Source organism: Symphalangus syndactylus, chromosome 3, assembly GCF_028878055.3.
Source record: "Symphalangus syndactylus isolate Jambi chromosome 3, NHGRI_mSymSyn1-v2.1_pri, whole genome shotgun sequence".
Classification (NCBI taxonomy): Eukaryota; Metazoa; Chordata; class Mammalia; order Primates; family Hylobatidae; genus Symphalangus; species Symphalangus syndactylus.
In genome coordinates, this window is record NC_072425.2 from 121,877,503 (window position 1) to 121,897,961 (window position 20,459).

Here is a 20,459-nt window from a genome sequence, read left to right on the forward strand (position 1 = left end):
CAAACTAAAAAACCAAGAGGAGATGGATAAATTCCTGAAAATATACAACCCTCCTAGATTAAATCAGGAAGAAATAGAAACTCTGAACACACCAATAGAAAACAGCGAGATTGAAATGATAATTAAAAAGTTACCAACAACAACAATAAAAAAAGTCCAGGACCAGACAAATTCACAGCTAAATTTTTTCTGACATTCAAAAAATAATTGTCGCCAATCCTACTGACACTATTCCAAAAGATAGAGAAAGAGGGAATCTTCCCTAAATCATTCTATGAAGCCAATATCACTCTAATACCCAAACCAGGAAAGGACATAATTTAAAAAGAAAACTACATGAACATAGATGCAAAAATCTTCAGCAGAATACTAGTTAACCGAATCCAACAGCATATCAAAAAGATAATCCACCATGATCAAGTGAGTTTCATACTGGGGATGCAGGGATGGCTTAACATTCAGAAGTTAATAAATGTGATACACCACATAAACAGAATTAAAAATTAAAATCACATGATTATATCGATAGGCACAGAAAAAACTTTGGAAAAAATTCAGCATCTCTTTATAATTAAAACCCTCAGCATTCCCTCTGAGAACTGGTACAAGGCAAGGATGCCCACTCTCGCCACTTCTATTTAACATAGTACTGGAAGTCCTAGCCAGAGCAATCAGACAAGAGAAAGATATAAAGTGCATCCAAATCAGTAAAAAGGAAGTCAGGCTGTCACATTTGCTGGTGACATGATCTTATACCTAGAAAACCCTAAGTACTCATCCAAACAGCTTTTAGAACTGGTAAGTGAATTTGGCAAACTTTCAGGATACAAAATGAATGTACACAAATTAGTAGCTCTGCTATACACCAACATCGACCAAGCTGAGAATCAAATCAAGAACTCAAACCCTTTTACAATAGCTACAAAAAAACAAAATACTTAAGAATACACCTAACCAAGGAGGTAAAAGACCTCTGCAAGGAACACTACAAAGCACTGCTGAAAGAAATCATAGATAAAACAAACAAGTGGAAACACAACCCATGCTCAAAGATGGATAGAATCAATATTGTGAAAAATGACCATATTGCCAAAAGCAATCTACAAATTAAATGCAGTTCTCATACAAATACCACCATCATCCTTCACAGCACTAGAAAAAAACAACCCTAAAATTCATATGGAACCAAAATGAGCCCATGTAGCCAAAGCAATACTAAGCAAAAATAACAAATCAGGAGGCATTACATCACTTGACTTTAAACTATACTATAAAGCCATAGTCACCAAATCAGCCTGGCACTGGTATAAAAACAGGTGTATAGACCAATGGAACAGAGTAGAGAAACCAGAAATAAATCCAAATGCAGTCAACTGATCTTTGACAAAGCAAACAAAAACATTAAGTGGGGAAAGGACACCCTATTAACCAAATGGTGCTGGAATAATTGGCAAGCCACATGTAGAAAAATAAAACTGAATGCTCATCTCTCACCTTATACAAAAATCAACTCAAGATGGATCAAAGACTTAAATCTAAGACCTGAAACCATAAAGATTCTAGAGGATAACATCAGAAAACCCCTTCTAGACATTGGCTTAGGGAGAGACTTTCTGACCAAGCAAATGCAAAACAACTTTTTTTTTTTTTTTTTTTGCTTCAACCCAAAAGCAAATGCAGCAACAACAAAGATAAATAGATGGAACCTAATTAAGTTGAAGAGCTTTTGCATGGCAAAAAAAATAATCAGCAGAGTGCACAAACAACCCATGGAGTGGCAGAAAATCTGCAATCTATACCTCGGAAAAAGGACTAATATCAAGAATCTATGAGGAACCTAAACAAATCAGCAAGAAAGAAACAAACAATCCCATCAAATAGTAGGCTAAGGATATGAATAAACAATTCTTAAAAGAAGATATACAAATAACCAACAAATATATGAAAAAAATGCTCAAGTTAATAATGATCAAGGAAATGCAAATCAAAACCACAATGCAATACCACCTTACTCCTGCAAGAATGGCCATGATCAGAAAATCAAAAAATAATAGATGTTGGTATAAATGTGAAAAGTGAACACTTTCACACTTCTGGTGGGAATGTAAACTAGTACAATCACTGTGGAAAACACTGTGGAAATTCCTTAAAGGACTAAAAGTAGATTTACTATTTGATCCTGCAATCTCGCTCCTTGGTATCTACCCATAGGAAAAGAAAGATATTATACAAAAAAGATATTTGCACATGCATGTTTATAGCAACACAATTTGCAATTGTAAAATATGGTACCAGCCCAATGCTCATTAATCAACAAGTGAATAAAGAAAATGTGATATATATACACACCATGGAATACTCCTTAGCCATAAAAAGAAATTAAATAATGTCATTTGCATCAAGTTGGATGGAATTGGAGACCATTATTCTAAGTGAAGTAACTCAGGAATGGAAAACTAAACGTGGTATGTTCACAATCATAAGTAGGAGCTAAGCTGTGAGGACACAAAGCCATAAGAATGATACAATGGTCTTTGGGGACTTAGGGGAAAGGGTGGGAGTGGGTTGAGGGATAAAAGACTACACATTAGGTACAGCATACACTGCTCGGGTGGTCGGTGCACCATAAATCACCACAAAAGAACTTATTCATGTAACCAAACACAATCTATTCCCCAAAACTTATTGAAATAAACAAAAATAAAATAAAATAAATGAATATTGAAATCAACATCTAAAAGTCAGGTGAAACTTAAATAGTATGTACTATATATACCTGACGAATATTATAAACTTAAAAGTTATATTTAGGACAGTTTTATTACTAGTAGTAATGTTATAACAATATAATAAAAGGACACAAAATTGGATATACAAAATAAATAAGCTATATAAAATAACTTGAATTTTTATGAATAGTTTTAAAAAGGCTGACAATGATTATTTCTTCATTAATTTTTTCTTTTTTATGATTTTTAATACTTAATTTTTTCTCCTATAAGCATGCCTTACTTTATGACAAAATGAGAAAAGCACAATTTTATAATAAAAATTTATTAAGCATTAATTCAGCAAAAATATGAGATTGAGTTTAGCCTGGTATTTGCAAAAGGTGGACAGCTGAGCAGTTTGGTATAAAAATATTCCTAATCAAAAATTGACCTTTTCTAATAGCAGATTCATAGACACCATAATGCCTTCATTTTCCTAGAGAAAGTAGAGGAAAAGAACATGAGTAATCTGGCTATTATCAGTAAGATGTAAATATAACTAGTGTCTACTGTGAGAAGTACTTTTACAAGAGGGCTATGGACCTGTCATCCCCAAATGGGAAGATCTGTACTAGGGTCTCATTGCCTCAGCATAGATTTAGCAGGTAGTCAGACATGTGGTACAGGAAAGCCTCATCACAAAGAGAGAACATGACTCAGAAAAACTGACTTTTGGGTGAAGAGAGACAAACACTGGCTACACATCACATTTCCAATGACTTTACTTTCTGCATACCTCAGAATCCAATATTCCCCACTCGCTGAGTAGTTCCTTGAGAGAAATTAGACATAAAGGATTTTCTAGCTGACCACTATTGGGCTACCATTACTTGTACAACCATTGTACTATGACTGATGTCATATAAAACCAGGGTTTCACTGGGGGTCACTAAGAAAAGGCAAATAACACGAGCCTCTATAACTAGTGGGCAGCTGACATGCCATCATTATTCTCCATTCTATCCAGACTTTCTAAATAGACTGAGCAGGGAGCACCCAAATCCACTTCTAGAATATACTTACCTGAGTTGCTTCTTATGAGTTTTAATTCCCAGGAAAGAGATAGAAATATCCCGTCATGGATAGTCTTTCAATGGTGGGCAACTGGTCAGTACATTTGGGGTCTCAAACGAACATTGAACCTAAAGTAGTAAAGAAAGCCTTTAGAGATGTTCTAAAAGGAAAACCTGACTCTTTCAGGAGTGAGAAAATTCATGGTGTGTATTAAGGCTGTAGCTAGGTAATGTAAACAGAAGATATTTTTAGCTTTTCCTTAGATATAGCACATACACAAATGAATTGTTACTCTAAAAAGAATTCCCTGGGTGAGCAAAGCTATCAGAGTCAGGTTATTGGGAAAACCCACACTGGTTCTGTGTAGCATTTTGGAAGACCCCATCTTTGAATAAACTTGGAGTACAGGAAGGATTGTCAAGATGAATTAAGAGCTTTGGGATTTCCTATAAAAATTCACAAATGGTTCTCCAAAGATTTCTGGGGCATAACATTGAAAATAAAAGAAGACCCTACCTTTCGAAAAATTTCCTCTAGATAATGACTCCAAGAATACTCTTTGAAGTAGTAGATAATGTGGGAAATGCAGACTGAGCCATTTATTTCATGCCTCCAAGAAACATTATCTGCAAATAAAAGGCATCAAAATATTGGAGGATGTGATCTTTTATACATGTTGAAGACTCCTGGAGCCATAACTTTGGGAAAAAAATCTGATTTTGTTGCTTTGGAGAAGAGAGGGAAGCCAATACTAAATAAAGATGGACCTCCAGCTTCCATAGCAGTCCCAGAAACAGCCATCATGGACCCTAGTCACTCATAAATCCCCTTGATTTTCTAGTAGGCTAGACCGAAGTGATATCCTCTGGGTTTGCAAGTAGTGGAAAAGAGTGTAAGTCCTTTCAGCACTAACTACACAACAGAAAAATAATACAGCCTTGACATTCCTTGATTCTGGGAGTGTCATCCTGACTTGTTTCATACCATATATTTTTGCACTTTTTGTTATGTTGTATAAAAATATTTTCTATGACTGCTTCTGTTTACCATTTCAATATGACCAAGTTGCTCCTATAATTAAGAAAAAAAGGCAATACTTCTCTAACTACTACTTTATTTGCCACCAGCTGCTGATTTCTCCTTACTTTTTAAAGTCAAAATTCCAATTCTGTCTATATTCACCATTCCATTTCCCTTATCCTGCTCACTCTTATCAGGCTTCTCCTTCCTATACCTAACATTAACTTTGCCAACTGGCTTTCCCCAAGGTCACCATGACCTCCAAGTTACTAAATCTAATAGTCATTCATCAAGCCTCAACTTCATCTGATCTTTCATTCACATCAAAGTCTGACAATGCATACTCCTTGTGTGCCTTCTTATTCTCTGATTCTACTTTGTGAGTCAAATTTGCTGGTTCCTATTTCTCTAATATTGAACTCTAGTGTAATTTTAACCTCCATTTCAAGGCCTCTTCTCATGTGTTTCTCAATTCTTAGATGATTTCATCCGTTTTTAGGATATTAAATATTATCCTTAGGGCAGCATCTCTCAAAATTTTATCCCAAATGCAAATCTCTCCTCTGAAATATACAACTGTGCAGCTCTCTACTCTTCCTTTCATCTTAAAATATGCCAAAGCACCTCAAAACTTCCTGCAAAACTCCCATTTTAATTAATGCCCCACCATTTACTTGCATGCTGGAGTCACTTCTATCACACCTTCTTGTTCACCTGACCTATATTCACCAAACCACCGGGTGGTTAGTCATATTATTTTTGTATACTAATTGTTTCTTAGATACAACAACTTATTACATCCTAAGACTATCAGTATCATCTATGGATGGCAGTATTGTGCTAGCATTTAACCTGTCCTCATATATCGACTCTTGCTGTACTATAATTTATTCCACACTGAACCTCCAGAATGATCTTCAAAAACAAAGATCTTATCATTTAATTGCTTACAGCCTACTAGAATTTCCTGTTACTATTAGTATGAAGGACCATATAAGGCCTCAGGTGTTTCAGTGCCTGCCTCACTCTCTAGCCTCTCCACTAGCATCTCTCCTGACGCTGTGTTCCAGCCACCCAGCCCCCTCTCCTAAGCTCCTCGTTTGTAAGTTCTCCATATGCACTGGCTTTCCTGTCTAAAAAGTTCCTCTCTTACCCTTGATTTGTTAACTCCTTCATTTCTCAAATGTGAACACATATTTTTTAAGGCTTTTACCAGAGTTGACAATTATTATTTATTCTTCTTATATTATAACTGTGTTTTTCCTGCAGTTAGTGCCTGCCTTTCTGGCTGTAAACTCCATGAAGTTCAGTAACCATACCTGATTTAATTGTGCATCGTATGTCCTGCACCAAGCCCAGGCCTAGAACACAATTACATGTAAAAGAAAGAAGGAAAGAAGGAAGGAAGGAAGGAAGGGAGGGAGGGAGGGAGGGAGGGAGGGAAAGAGAGAGAAAGAGAAAGAAAAAGAAAGAGAAAGAGAAGAAACAAAGAGAGGAAGGAAGGAAGGAAGGAGGGAAGGAAGGAGAAAGAAACAATTTTGCATATTATATTGTATTTCCCCAACTAAATTAAGTATACTTTCAAAATTTGTACCAGGCCTTATATATCTCTTTAACTTCCTTCAACAGCTGTAAGTGTAGAACTTATTTTTCAAATAAAATCTTATTAAAACTCGAATACATTACATGAATAGGAGGGAAGCTAATCTAGTTGTTTATTCCCCAGGCTGGACTCAGAGTGTCCTCTAGTCCCTCAGTGCTCACATGCAGCCACAAACAACAGCCCTAATCACAACAAAGCTTTTAAGAAAGGCAGAAAGTCAGGCCCTACCCCAGACCTACTGAATAAGAAATCTACTGAATAAGCAAACTACTGAATAAGAAATCAAGTGATTTCTATGTTCATTAAAATTTGAAATCCCTGAATTAGAGCCTTTAGAACTGTGAACTGTGCAAAGGAGGTATTTAAAAATTGCTCCTGTTATCCAAATCATTGATAGAATAATATTGTGGATGATTGTTAAAGAGATTTCCTGCAATGCTGACCATGAGCAGTCAAGAATATTCTCTGTTTTTCCATTGTATTATGACTTTCCTGCCAAAGGACTGATTTTTTTATTCATTGACGTCATTATCCTAAATTAGTTAACATTTAGGCATTTAAATGTTAACTAATTTCCTGAAGCTAGATTAATAATAATAGGTCAAGAGTTACTGGGATGTGTGGAGCAAGTATAATGGTTTCAGTGGTTGGCTTCTTTAATTGCTGGTAAGTGACTGTGGGGCTACACTGTGAGAAAATGATACTTTCCTGTGTCGTTGCTACATTCTAAAAACAAAATCAAATAATGCCTCACTTTTTGTAGTTACATTATTCCAAGTCTCGATGCTCACCAAATTCCTTCCAAAGTCCTGGTAACTTTGAACTTTTCTTCCCAAATCAAGATTATAGCTTTCTAATTATGAAAGTCTCAGCATTTTAAATCTTTTCTCCACCTAAAATATCCTAGTAATTAGAGAAGTAATGCTCTTATCGGTGATAAGACATGATCATAGCCAAGCCTACTATCTAGAAACCTACTAAGAAATTTAGAAATTATTTTCTCTGAAATCACTTACGTGGTGTGGAAGATTTGAAAGCAATGAAGTCCTTTTCCACATGAACCTTTGTAACAGCATCATTACAGAAGTTACCTTGCAAGAGCCGACCACGTATGTCTGCACTGGCTTTTCCACTGTCAGTGGTGAACCAAAAAATCCCAGCACCATCTGGGAGAGACATTATGTCTTATTAAAGAAGAGATATTTATAAATACACACACATACACATACACACACACATACTCATGTGCACACACATCCACATATACACACACATACACATAGACACGCACATACACATATGCATAGACATACATATACACACACATATGCACACACATATGCACACACATACACATATGCATATGCATACACACAGACTCTCTCTTTTACAATGATATCTTTACCGAAGTACATTTTATCATGGCATTACTTAAAAATGCAAGTACCTTACTACTAGAAATACCGCCTCACTTACTGGGAACAAAACAGAACCCACTTGAGTTTAGAACAACCATGTTGACAACATAGTCCCAGATGATTGGGATGTTTCCAATTATTCTACTTACAGTTTCTTTAAAAAATGGTACAGACTTAATACAATTTCGAAGTGCACTGGACCTAGGAGTAGTACTGAAATATTGTTTCTCTTGCCCATCCCTAGGAAAATGAAGTATAAACGCCAAGCTAATTTTTAAAAGTGCACAGCTACTCCCGGGAGTCTCAAAATCAAGATTTACAGCTTTCTAATTGGAGACTCATTGCCTCTGCAGGCTTGCATGATGATGAACTTGGGTTTGTCTTTCAGACTCCGGCAGTTACGGTTGTTGAAAATTTCAAACATGGTGTCATCGTGAAGAACATCTGGCTCTTGATCCCAGTGCTTAGTCCCACAGATTCCATTCAGGATGCCATGTGACATAAACACCAGGAATGTGCTGTCTGAGGACTGGTGCTCTGGGTGAGCAGCAAACTGCCTTAGTGCTGTTTCCATTTCCTGAAAGAGACCCTTGAGTCACTATCGAGGAAATCTCCACATGTATGTAGTTTGTACTCAAATAGGTGGAGTTCACAAAAATGAACCAGTACTAAGGAATCAGATGGTTTAGACTGAATGGGATTGTAAGATAAATAGTGTTCTGACATAAAACTAGAAAATTTAGCTGGATAGAATATTAAAGCTAGTAGGGTTTTTATGTAGTATCTTGCCCAGTGGTTTTCTGTAAAACCTTAGGTTTCTGAAGATGCTGAGAGATGCAGTAAAATGAAGGCCAAGTGAGATGACAAGACACTGATAAGGCCACTTTGCTGTTTAACAATGGTGTTTCTGTAAATTTTTATTTAAAAAGATAAAAAATGACAAATAATAAAAATATGAAATTCATTCACTATGGAACAGCAGAAAGTTAGTTTAAAATAGTCTCTCTAAAGTTTTGCAAAATAGAGCTAGAAACACTACTGTTTCATTACATATTTGTGTGTGTGTGATTTGTTCCCCCATACCTGCCTTTACATTAAGACACTTGCTATTGACACTATAAAAATCTCACAAGATAATTCTGTAGGTATCAGACATTTCAGGGTGCAGAGCTTTGTCTTATGCAGACCATCAAGTAGTAGCTGTCTCCCAGATTGTGAACATCAGAAAGACCCAATGATTTTACTAAAACTCTGCTACGTAGAATTTATCTAAATACACACACACGCACACACACATACTCATATGCTATAAGATTGTGCATTAGAGAAGGCTAAAATCCAGGGGATCCTATTCTGGAGAAAATATAATTCCTATAATATCATATATCTTGCTCTTGCAGCTGTGAATTAAGAGGTTGAAAACTGTCTAAAGGGGCGGGGGGCGGGGGGAAGCAGCTTGTTGATTGGAATTATTGATTGGAAATTTTCAGAAGGAATGGTACCAGCTCCTCTTTGTACCTCTGGTAGAATTCGGCTGTGAATCTGTCTGGTCCTGGACTTCTTTTTTTTGGTAGGCTATTAATTATTGCCTTAATTTCAGAGCCTGTTATTGGTCTATTCAGAGATTCAACTTCTTCCTGGTTTGGTCTTGGGAGGGTGTATGTGTCGTGGAATTTATCCATTTCTTCTAGATTTTCTAGTTTATTTGCATAGAGGTGTTTATAGTATTCTCTGATGGTAGTTTGTATTTCTGTGGGATCAGTGGTGATATCCCCTTTATCATTTTTTATTGCGTCTATTTGATTCTTCTCTCTTTTCTTCTTTATTAGTCCTGCTAGTGGTCTATCAATTTTGTTGATCTTTTCAAAAAACCAGCTCCTGGATTTATTGCTTTTTTGAAGGGTTTTTTTCGGTCTCTATCTCTTTCAGTTCTGCTCTGATCTTAGTTATTTCTTGCCTTCTGCTAGCTTTTGAATTTGTTTGCTCTTGCTTCTCTAGTTCTTTTAATTGTGATGTTATGGTGTCGATTTTAGATCTTTCTTGTTTTCTCTTGTGGGCATTTAGTGCTACAAATTTCTCTCTACACATTGCTTTAAGTGTGTCCTAGAAATTCTGGTACCTTGTGTCTTTGTTCTCATTGGTTTCAAAGAACATCTTTATTTCTGCCTTCATTTAGTTATTTACCCAGTAGTCATTCAGGAGCAGGTTTTTCAGTTTTCATGTGGTTGTGCAGTTTTGAGTGAACTTCTTAATCCTAAGATCTACTTTGATTGCACTGTGGTGCTGAAAATAATGTGAATAATTAGTTCAGCCACTGTGGAAAGTAGTTTGGAGATTTTTGTATCCAAAGAAATATAAATCATTCTATTATAAAGATATATGCAAGCATATGTTCATTGCAGCACTATTCACACTAGCAAAGACACGGAATCAACCCAAATGCCCATCAATAATAGAATGGGTAAAGAAAAGGTGGTACATATACACCATGGAATACTTTCAGCCCTAAACAGGAATGAGATCATGTTCTTTGCAGGGACATGGACATGGGTGGAGCTGGAAGCCATTATCCTCAGCAAACTAACACAGGAACAACCAACCAAAAACTGCATGTTCTCACTTATAAGTGGGATATGAACAATAAGAACACATGTACAACAGGGAGGGAAACAAGACACATTGGGGCTTGTGAGGGGCTCACTGGAAGGGATAGCATCAGGAAGAAGAGCTAGTGGATGCTGGGCTTAATACCTAGGTGATGGGTTGATCTCAGCAGGAAACCACCATTTCCTTTGTAACAAATGTGAACATCCTGCACATGTACCCCAGAACTTAAAATAGCTTGAAAAAAAAAAAAAGAACTTAAAGCAGGACTGCCAGGGAAGCCAAAAATACTTCCAAACTCACTCTACAAGTACAGTATTACTCTGATACAAAAACCAAACCGAGATACATTAAAAAAAAGAAAGAAAACTATTGGCCAATATGATTGATGAATAGTGATGCAAATACTAGCAAACAAAATTCAACAACACATTAAAAAATTGTTCTTCATGACCAAGTCAGATTTATCCTAGGGATGCAAAAATGCTTCAACATATGCAAATCAATGTAATATAATACACTGTATCAACAGAAGAAAGAACAAAAAACATATAATCATTTCAATTGATTCTGAAAAATCGATTGACATGATTAAAAATGTCATCATCATGAAAATTCTCAAAAAAAACAGGTAGAGAAGAAACACTTCAGCATAATAAAAACCATATACGACAGACCCACACATAGTAGTATACTGAGCAGGGAAAAACTGAAAACCTCTCCTCGAAGATCAGAAACATGGCAAGGATGCTCACATTCAACACTGTTATTCAACATAGCGTTGGAAGTTCTAGGCAGAGCAATTAGACAAGTTAAAGAAATAAAGGGCATCCAGATGGGAGAGGAAAAAGTCAAATTATCCTTGTTTGCATATTATGTGTTCTTATATTTGGAAAAACCTGAAGACTCCACCAAAAAACTATGATAGCCGATAGACAAATTCAGTAAGATTGCAGGGTACAAAAATCAATCTACAAAAATTGGTAGCTTTTCTATCGGCCAATGGTAAACAATATGAAAAAGAAATTTAAAAATTTCATTTACAATAGCTACAAATAAAATTAAATACCTAGGAATTACATTAACCAAAGAAGTAGAAGACCCTCACAATGAGAACTATACAACATCAATGCAAGAAATTAAAGAAGATGTGAAAAAAATTTAAAAATTCCTTGTTTGTGGGTTGGAAGAATCAATATTGTTAATATGTTCATACTACCCAAAGCAATCTCCAGATTCGATGCAGGCCTTATCAAGATACCATTGACATTCTTCACAGAATAAAAAAAAAAAATTCTAAAACATATATGAAACCACAAAAGACCTGAAATAGCCAAAGCTATCCTGAGCAAAAAGAACAAAACTGTAGGAATCACAATACTTGACTTTAAATTACACTACAGAGCTGTAGTTATCAAAATGTCATAGTACTGGCAGAAAACCAGACACGTAAATAAATGGAACAGGTTACAAATCGCAGAGATAAATTCATACGTCCACAGTGAACTCATTTTTGACAATGGTGCCAAGAATATTCATACGTTGGTGAGAGGACAGTCTCTTCAATAAATGGTGCTGAAAAATGAAACTAGATATCCACATGAAAAAGAATGAGCCTAGACCCCCAACTCTTGCCATATACAAAAATAAAATGAAAATGAATCAAAGACTTAAACACCTCAAACTATGGAACTATAACAAAAAATGGAGAAACTCTCCAGTCCTTTGGACTGGGCAAAGGTTTTTTGAGTAACACTACGGAAGCATGGGCAACCAATGCAAAAATGGGCAAATGGAATTATATCAAGTTAAATACCTTCTGCACAGCAAAGGAAACAATCAACAATGTAAAGACAGAACCCACAGAATGGGAAAAAAATTTGCAAACTATTCATCTGACAAGGCATTAAAAACCAGAATATATAAGGAGCTAAAACAATTCTATAGGAGAAGATTTTAATAATATGATTTAAAAATGGCCAAAAGAAGTAGATATTTCTCAAAAGAAGACATACAAATGGCAAACAGGTATATGAAAAGGCGCACGACATTAGAGAAATGCAAATCAAAACTACAATAAGGTATTATCTCATGCTAGCTAAAATGGCTTTTATCTAATAGTCAGGGAATAACAAGTGCTAGCGAGGATGTGGAAAAAGGGAACCCTCATACAGTGTTGGGGATAATGTAAGTTAGTACAACCACTATAAAGAACAGTTTAGAGGTTCTTCAGAAAACTAAAAATAAGCTACCATGTGATCTAGCAATTCCATTGCAGGGCATACACTCAGTATGGAAAGAAAATCAGTATATCAAAGAGATATCTGCATTCCTATGAAAGAAAATCAGTATATCAAAGAGATATCAGTATATCAAATCAGTATATCAAAGAGATATCAGTATATCAAATCAGTATATCAAAGAGATATCTGCATTCCTATGAATATTGCAGCACTATTCACAATAGCCAAGATTTGGAAGCCAACTAAGTGTTCATGAACAGATAAATGAATAAAGAAAACGTGGTACTTATTCATAGTGGAATATTATTCAGCCATAAAAAAGAATGAGATTCAGTCATTGGCAACAACATGGATAGAACTGGAAGTCATTAGGTTAAGTAAAGTACGTGAGGCACAAAAGGACTAAGATCACATGTTCTCACTTATTTGTAGGAACTAAAAGTTAAAATAGTTGAACTCAGTGAGAAGAATAATTGAACTCATATAGAGAAGAAGAATGGTTACCAGAGGCTAGGAAGCGTAGCGTGGGGTGCAGGGAAATTGGGGAGGGTTAATTCCTCCAAAAACTGTTAAAAAGAAGAATTAAGACCTAGTATTTTCTAGCAAAACAGGGTGACTAAAGTCAATAATAATTTAATTCTACATTTAAAAATAGCTAAAAGAGCATAACTGAATTATTTGTAATACAAAAGACAAATACTTGAGGTATGGATGCCTCACTTTTCATGATGTGATTATTATGTATTGCATGCCTGTATCAAAATATCTCATGTAAACCATAAATATGTTATGTGTATACACATAAATATATACCTAAAATTGAAAATTAAAGAGAGAGAGAAAAAAACAACGTGGACTATAATTTAATCTAGGAATCCTCTTATGGAGCATATATCCGAAAGAAAATAACTCATTCTTTCAAAAAGACACATGCACTCATATATTCATCACAGCACTATTCATAATAGCAAAGACAGTGAATCAATCTAGGTGTCATCAAAGATGGATTGGACAAGAAAATATGGTGCATATACAACATGGAATACTACACAGTTATAAAAAGAATGAAATCATATCCTTTGGAGTGGCATGAATGCTTCTGGAGGACATTATCCTAAGCAAATGTACTCAGAAGCAGAAAACCAAATACTGTGTGTTCTTAGTTATAAGTGGGAGCTAAACGCTGGGTACACATGGATAGAAAGATGGGAAACAATGGACACTGGGGTCTACTAGAGGAAGGAAGGAGATAGAAAGACAGTGGTTGAAAAACTACCTATTGGGTACTATGCTCACGACTTGGATGACAGGACCAATTGTCACCAAAACCCCAGCACCATGCAATATTCTCAGGTCACAAAAGTGCACATGTACCTCTTAATGTAACTTTTCAATTAAAACATGTGGGAGGTAATGGGAAAAAATTTAGGTTTTGGAGAATTTTGGATTTTGAATTTTTGGATGAGGAATAACCACATTTAGGGCTAGACACCTTGACCAGAATGGAGTTTCAGTACTCCTCTCCAACCTCTTCAACCCTGCAACACACATACACATCGGCCCACAGGCATTCATACAGCCTACTTCTTTTAATGTCCTAGGAAGAGATAGAAATATCTTGGCAATGTCACTCCGTAATGAGCATCTGTGCCCTACAATCTGGAAGCTCAAATGAAAATCAGACCTAAAAAGAGAGAGTCTGTAGACCTTTGCTCTGGTGTAGAATCTTTAGCCAGAAAAACTGCAACAAATACAGCAAAATGAAAAACAAAAATAAAAAAGTACTTGCACCTGCAACAAGCGTTGCAACATGCATATCTATGCATTGAATGACCATCCCCAGGGTTTTTAAAATCTGCTCTGGATCTGATAGCCATGAGGGATACAGGTAAATTACAGACCATTCATTCCATCTCTTCAGGGCAGGCCAGATCTGCTTTCTATGTTTCCAACTGCAATAGTCTAGCATGCAGGGTAGTCAAGTGGTAGAAGCATCTTTAGCCCACCTTTCAGAAAATATCCTCCTTGTCACTGGATAAGGGATATTCTTGCCAATGTTTGATAAGTGTCAGAGTAAAAAGCCACTTGTGAAGTGTTGGCAAGAAACATCTGTGAATAAACCGCATCACAAATCCCAAGACTGGCTCTTGCCTGAAGAAAAAGAAGAAATATTGTTTTTTTTCTAAGTCAGCTAAGACGTGCAATGGAATTCACTTTGTTTTCTATACACTGGATTATATTTCTAGTGAATATATTCAAAATTCAGTGAGTATATTGTTACTGATATTTGACAAGTGTGCTGTATGTGGTGCAGATATTAGAGTAGCATATTCCCTGAGTTCAGGAAGTCATCAATTTAATAGAGAGTAAGAGAAAGGTAAAATGGGGCAGACGAAAGTGACTGGTCCATGGAAAAGACATACCTAAATGTGCATTTCAAGACTGATATTTACTAACTGTGATTTAAGTTAATTATGAGCTCTGAAATGCAATTGCCTCATCTATAAAGGGGAGGATAATAATTCATACACAAAGGATGTCTGAAGCATCACAAGTGTATGGAATAATATAGGATATGTAATACTCAATCTCTACAGTATAATTCTATTAATAGCTTCTCAATTTATCAACATCAAAAATAATTTTAATTAGAATTAAACAATATTCACCAAAAATATTTACACAAAATTTTAACTAAATACAAAAATGGTACAACAGAACAAAAGTGAAAATCTAGAAAGGGTTGATTAGGGAAGAAATACATAATATTGGAGGAAAAAAGTTCTCATGGACAACAGAAATATTGAAAAAGAAGAATTAATTTATTACATAGTTGACACAGAAGTAATGAAGGCATATAAATATTATACAATGGAAGGTGTGAGGGAAAAATAATGGCAATAGCTCTGCGTATAACCATGGACACATTTTTAATCCAATCTTTTAGTCAATGGTAATGATAATATAATATATTGAATAAGAAATTAAAATTCTATATAGAACCATGTCTATCACAATTAAAGGAAGGTTTTTAACTAAGTCTTGTTCCAGTTAAATAAAGTAGGTAAGAGATAAATTGGAGACAGGTGTCTCTGCAAATATTTTGTGAAATTAAGGAAGTAGGTGGTTATTTTTCTTCAGGACAGCACCATGATGTGGTTGGAATTTACACAGTGGAATGTGGAGCTAGGTGTAATATTGGAGTTATAGATAACTAAATCGGAGTTTCTGATAGTCATCTGGAAAGGAGGAGTAAAAAATAGTGAAAGAAAAGAAGAGACAGAAACCAGCAAGATTGATGTTGAGAAAACAGTGGACCAACAAAGGGCTACAAAGACAGAGGCAAATGTCATATGGAAGGATGGGATCAAATGATTTTAAAGAACAATTCCATCTAATATTAAAGTCTACTCATTACACTGAAGCTAGAAATGTTTGGGTCTTTTGTGTGGTATCGTTTTTGATCATGGAAAAAGTTAATTCTACCTTAGGATATGGTCAGCACAATGTGGAACCAGTCTGTCTCCTGAGGGAGGGCATCTCATTATAGATAATATGTAATTTAACTATATGAGCAGAGCCAAGACCTTCAGGCCATAGGTGACCAAGAGAATGCAAGTCCCAGGAAACTGCCAAACATGGTGAATGAAAAGATTCAAATGACTTTTATTTAAACCTTGATAAGGAAGTTAACTGAGTTAAGTTACAAAGTAGAAACGTCTTTAATGATAGCAGTTGTTTAACACCTTCTTTACTCTGGACCATGCTAAATATTTTGCCTACATTAACTCATTATATCCTTAGAACAATGATATTTATATTCACATCTATTAGTAAGGAACTCAAAGAAAACCCAGAGAAGCTAAATAAATGAAATTAATTTACCAAGGACTAAGTGGCTGTGTCAGTCTATAAAAGCAAGTTTCTTACACCAAAGCTTACATTTGGAATTATTCAGATATATTCTGTTTTATGTACTTCATACTTCTAGGTAAAACCCACTTTAAGGTAGGACCCAAATGTGCGTTGCTTGTTTTTCTGCTTCTCTGCCCTCTGCTCCCACTGTCTTATAAATACTTGATGTCTGGGCAAATTGGACTGCTGAATGATGCCAACATTGCAGACCTTTCCGATGTGGAGTCAGATTCTAATGTACTCCACCATAGATCATTTTCCACTGAATTCTCTATTATTGCTCACAGTTTGAGGAAAATGTTTTGTACTGTAGAGGAATTCAATGATTACTAATTCAGTGAATATATATAATATAATATATATAATATAATATAACATATACATATATTATTATATTATATATTATAAACATATATAATATATAATATAATAATATATGTAAAATATATAAATATTTGTAAAATATAAAAATATATATAAAATATATATTATACAATAATATATATGAAATATAAAAATATATATAAAATATATATTATACAATTATATATAAATATATATAAAATATATATTATACAATAATATATATGAAATATAAAAATATATATAAAATATATATTATACAATTATATATAAATATATATAAAATATATATTATACAATAATATATAAATATATATAAAATATATATTATACAATAATATATAAAATATATTATATAATAATATATGAAATATATAATATATACAATATCTATTATATAATAATATATATGAAATATATAATATATACAATATCTATTATATATAAAATATATAATATATAAAACATAATATATAAAATATATATTATATATAAAATACATATAATATATATTATATATTATATATATATTTAATATATATAATATATATAATATATAATATATATAAACATAATATATATAAAATATATAATAAAATAAAATATATTATATATATTTTATATATATATATATATATGTGGTCTCCTTGGATAAAGGGAACTGAGTGTATAACTTGGAGCAAAGCTTGAGTTGGTTTTCAAAAATGTTATCTAAAGTCAACACCAGTATCTGTGCTCCAGTGGGTGGGTGTGTGTTTCTGTATTGATAACCCCAACAAAGATATCCTGTGTAGAAACTCATTATCTGGTGTAAAAGAGCAGAAAGAAATAAAATCCTCCTCTTCGTGGGCTTTTTTAATAGCATCATCCTGAAAGTCTTCTAGATTCGGTCAGCTTGTGTTTCCAGAGGCTTCTGTTGAATCTTTTAGCCACACAACCCCACGGTTCTCAGGAAATACAAGATTTGTCTTCTACGACTAGCAATTGCCAAGAGAACCACATTCTTCTCTTAACCTGTGTTCAATTGTATTTATTAATGTGTTCGCTCTATCATTTATTCACATACCCCTAAACACATACAACCCAGTAACAATTTTTTCAACAAATTTTACCTTTTCTAATCCTCAAATTCCAACAATATTCAAACATCAAAGTCTCAAATTTAAATATTGTGATGGTTACTATTGAATGTCAACTTGATTGGATTGAAGGATGCAAAGAATTGTTCCTGGGTGTGTCTGTGAGGGTGCTGCCAAAGGAGATTACTATTTGAGTCCCATCCTAAATCTGGATGGGCACCATCTACTCAGCTGCCAACACAGCTAGAATAAAGGAGGCAGAAGTTGGAAGGACTTGACTTCCTGAGTCTTCCAGTCTCCATGTTTCTCCCATGCTGCATGCTTCCTGCCCTTGAACATCAGACTCCAAGTTCTTCAGCGTTTGTTCTCTTGGAGTTACACCAGAGACTTGCCAGGGACGTTAGGGCCTTTGGCCATGGACTGAAGGCTGCGCTGTTGACTTCCCTACTTTTGAAGTTTTGGGACTCGGACTGACTTTCTTGCTCCTCAGCTTGCTGATGACTTATTGTGAGACTTCACTTTGTGATCACATGAGTCAATTTTCCCAATAAAATCCCATATATGTATATATCTCCTGTTAGTTCTGCCCCTCTAGAGAATGCTGACTAATACAAATATGGAACAAACATCTACCAACCAGCAATACAATTCACAGAAGCCACATTATTGTGTATTGACAGTATGTGTTCTTTCACATTAAGCAGCAAACATAAAGAAATGGAAAAATCCTGGATGCATACAGATGAAGTCAAGTATTTTAATGTCTGGTGTTCTTAAAGACATCAGCACTCACCACCACGGCAGGCCTCGATGATGATCACCTTGGGATTGTCCTTCAAACTTGGACAGTTCCTGGTATGCAATATTTGAAAGACTTGATTGACTTCTAATAGATCTGGGACTTGCTCAGACTACTTCTTCCCACAAATCCGTCCTGAATACCATGAGACATGAACACCAGGAAGGTACTGTCAGAGGTCTTGTGCTCTGGGCAATGAGCAAATGCCTTCAGCTCTGTGGTCATGTCCTGAAAGAGATCCATACTACTGATTTTGCACTATGAGATTCACTATCATGGCTAATCAAATAAATAAATACCTAAGGGATTTCTTAAGGAATTCCATGACAAACAATGAAGTGGCAAGGAAAATTCTAGTCTTAATTTAGAGAAAAGTAAAGAGAGTGTTACAGAAATCATCCTGAGATTTCTTATAGAGAGAAGGTGGCATTATTGAGTTAATAAAACATTTCCCAGTTAAGTTATACCAGGCTCTTGCTGAATGACTCTTACATTATAAAGGAACATGTAGCATCCAGAATCCTCCATTGGCAAGTTTGGATTTTAGATTATCAAGAGGTTACATTTCCTGGTCATACAACTAAGTTTTCTAACATTATTTAAGAATAGGAAAGCCATTACGATTGTCTCTATGTATGACAAAACTTACTGAAGCAGTGACATATTCTTTCACATCCACGCTGTACCCCAGAGTTTCCACCAGCGTCTTTATATCTCTGACATCAACTTCAGCTCTGACCCTCCCAGGAAGAATGGCATTCCTCCTGGATAATGGCATTCTTCTCTATCCCACTTTGTGTTCCTTACAGCGTCATCCATGTGTGAATCCATAAAGGAAGAGGTGCATTCTTAGGAGGACAATCCTGATCTAGTCATTAATACCATTGAGTGAATTCACTGCTAATGGAACACATTCCAAGCCAGAGGAGATTTCCAGTGGTGCAATACAGGCATCTACTTTCGTATCTTAGAATCAGCATTTTTACAAATATTTTAGACAAAAACATAGAGAACTTTTCAAGGCCATGCATAATTAAACACCCAGAAAACAATCAACATGTGAGATAAAATATTTACGATATAAGTTTATTTCAAAAGATTCAAACACTAGGATCAAATTTAATGGGAGTAGTACTTAATTAAATGTTTCTTTAAAAAATATATGTTTGCCTGTTTATTTACTTATTAGTCATGATAGTAATCATTAGACATTGTTTTAATGAGCCTTCATGCCAACCTTCAGAATTCCTTCTTAGTACATATCAGTTATTTTAGCATTGCTGTGTTGCAGATTATCAGAGCCATAGAATAGAAGTAGTCTAAGCATCTGGGTTAGCCCTTTGAGAAGAGCTCCCATTAGAAAAGAAGGATGATTTTAGAATTTTCATGAATGAGAAATAAGTTTCTAACATGAGCCATTATAAATGTTTCACCTTTTTAAAACATCCTGCATTAATGCATACAGGTGTGTGTAATTTCATTTATATCCCTAAATTATTGGAATGCTTTAATTTCAGGATACATATTTTTAATTATCTATTCCTTAATGATTTATATATTCATGTGAGTGCAATAAAAATGGGAATGTTGTTTGTCTTGTTCATTTTTCTCTATCTAGTCCATAGAACAG

The 20,459-nt window shown here is 34.8% G+C and overlaps 1 protein-coding gene and 1 long non-coding RNA gene across 2 annotated transcripts in view; one reads left to right on the top strand and one right to left on the bottom strand.

The window, feature by feature from the left end:
- Positions 1–20,459, top strand: part of LOC134736032 (uncharacterized) — a 54,003-nt gene that overhangs the window by 2,994 nt on the left and 30,550 nt on the right. Inside the window, exon 2 of the long non-coding RNA XR_010119715.1 lies at positions 8,215–8,367. This is a non-coding gene — a long non-coding RNA (uncharacterized lncRNA). The remainder of the gene's footprint in view (positions 1–8,214; positions 8,368–20,459) is intronic.
- On the bottom strand, positions 3,816–19,818 carry LOC129478567 (inactive caspase-12-like). Its single transcript, XM_055270093.2, is given in 6 exon segments — positions 3,816–3,880; positions 3,883–3,913; positions 4,302–4,411; positions 7,425–7,574; positions 8,169–8,403; positions 19,479–19,818. Coding segments are annotated over 6 exon segments (720 nt in total). The 5' UTR covers positions 19,608–19,818.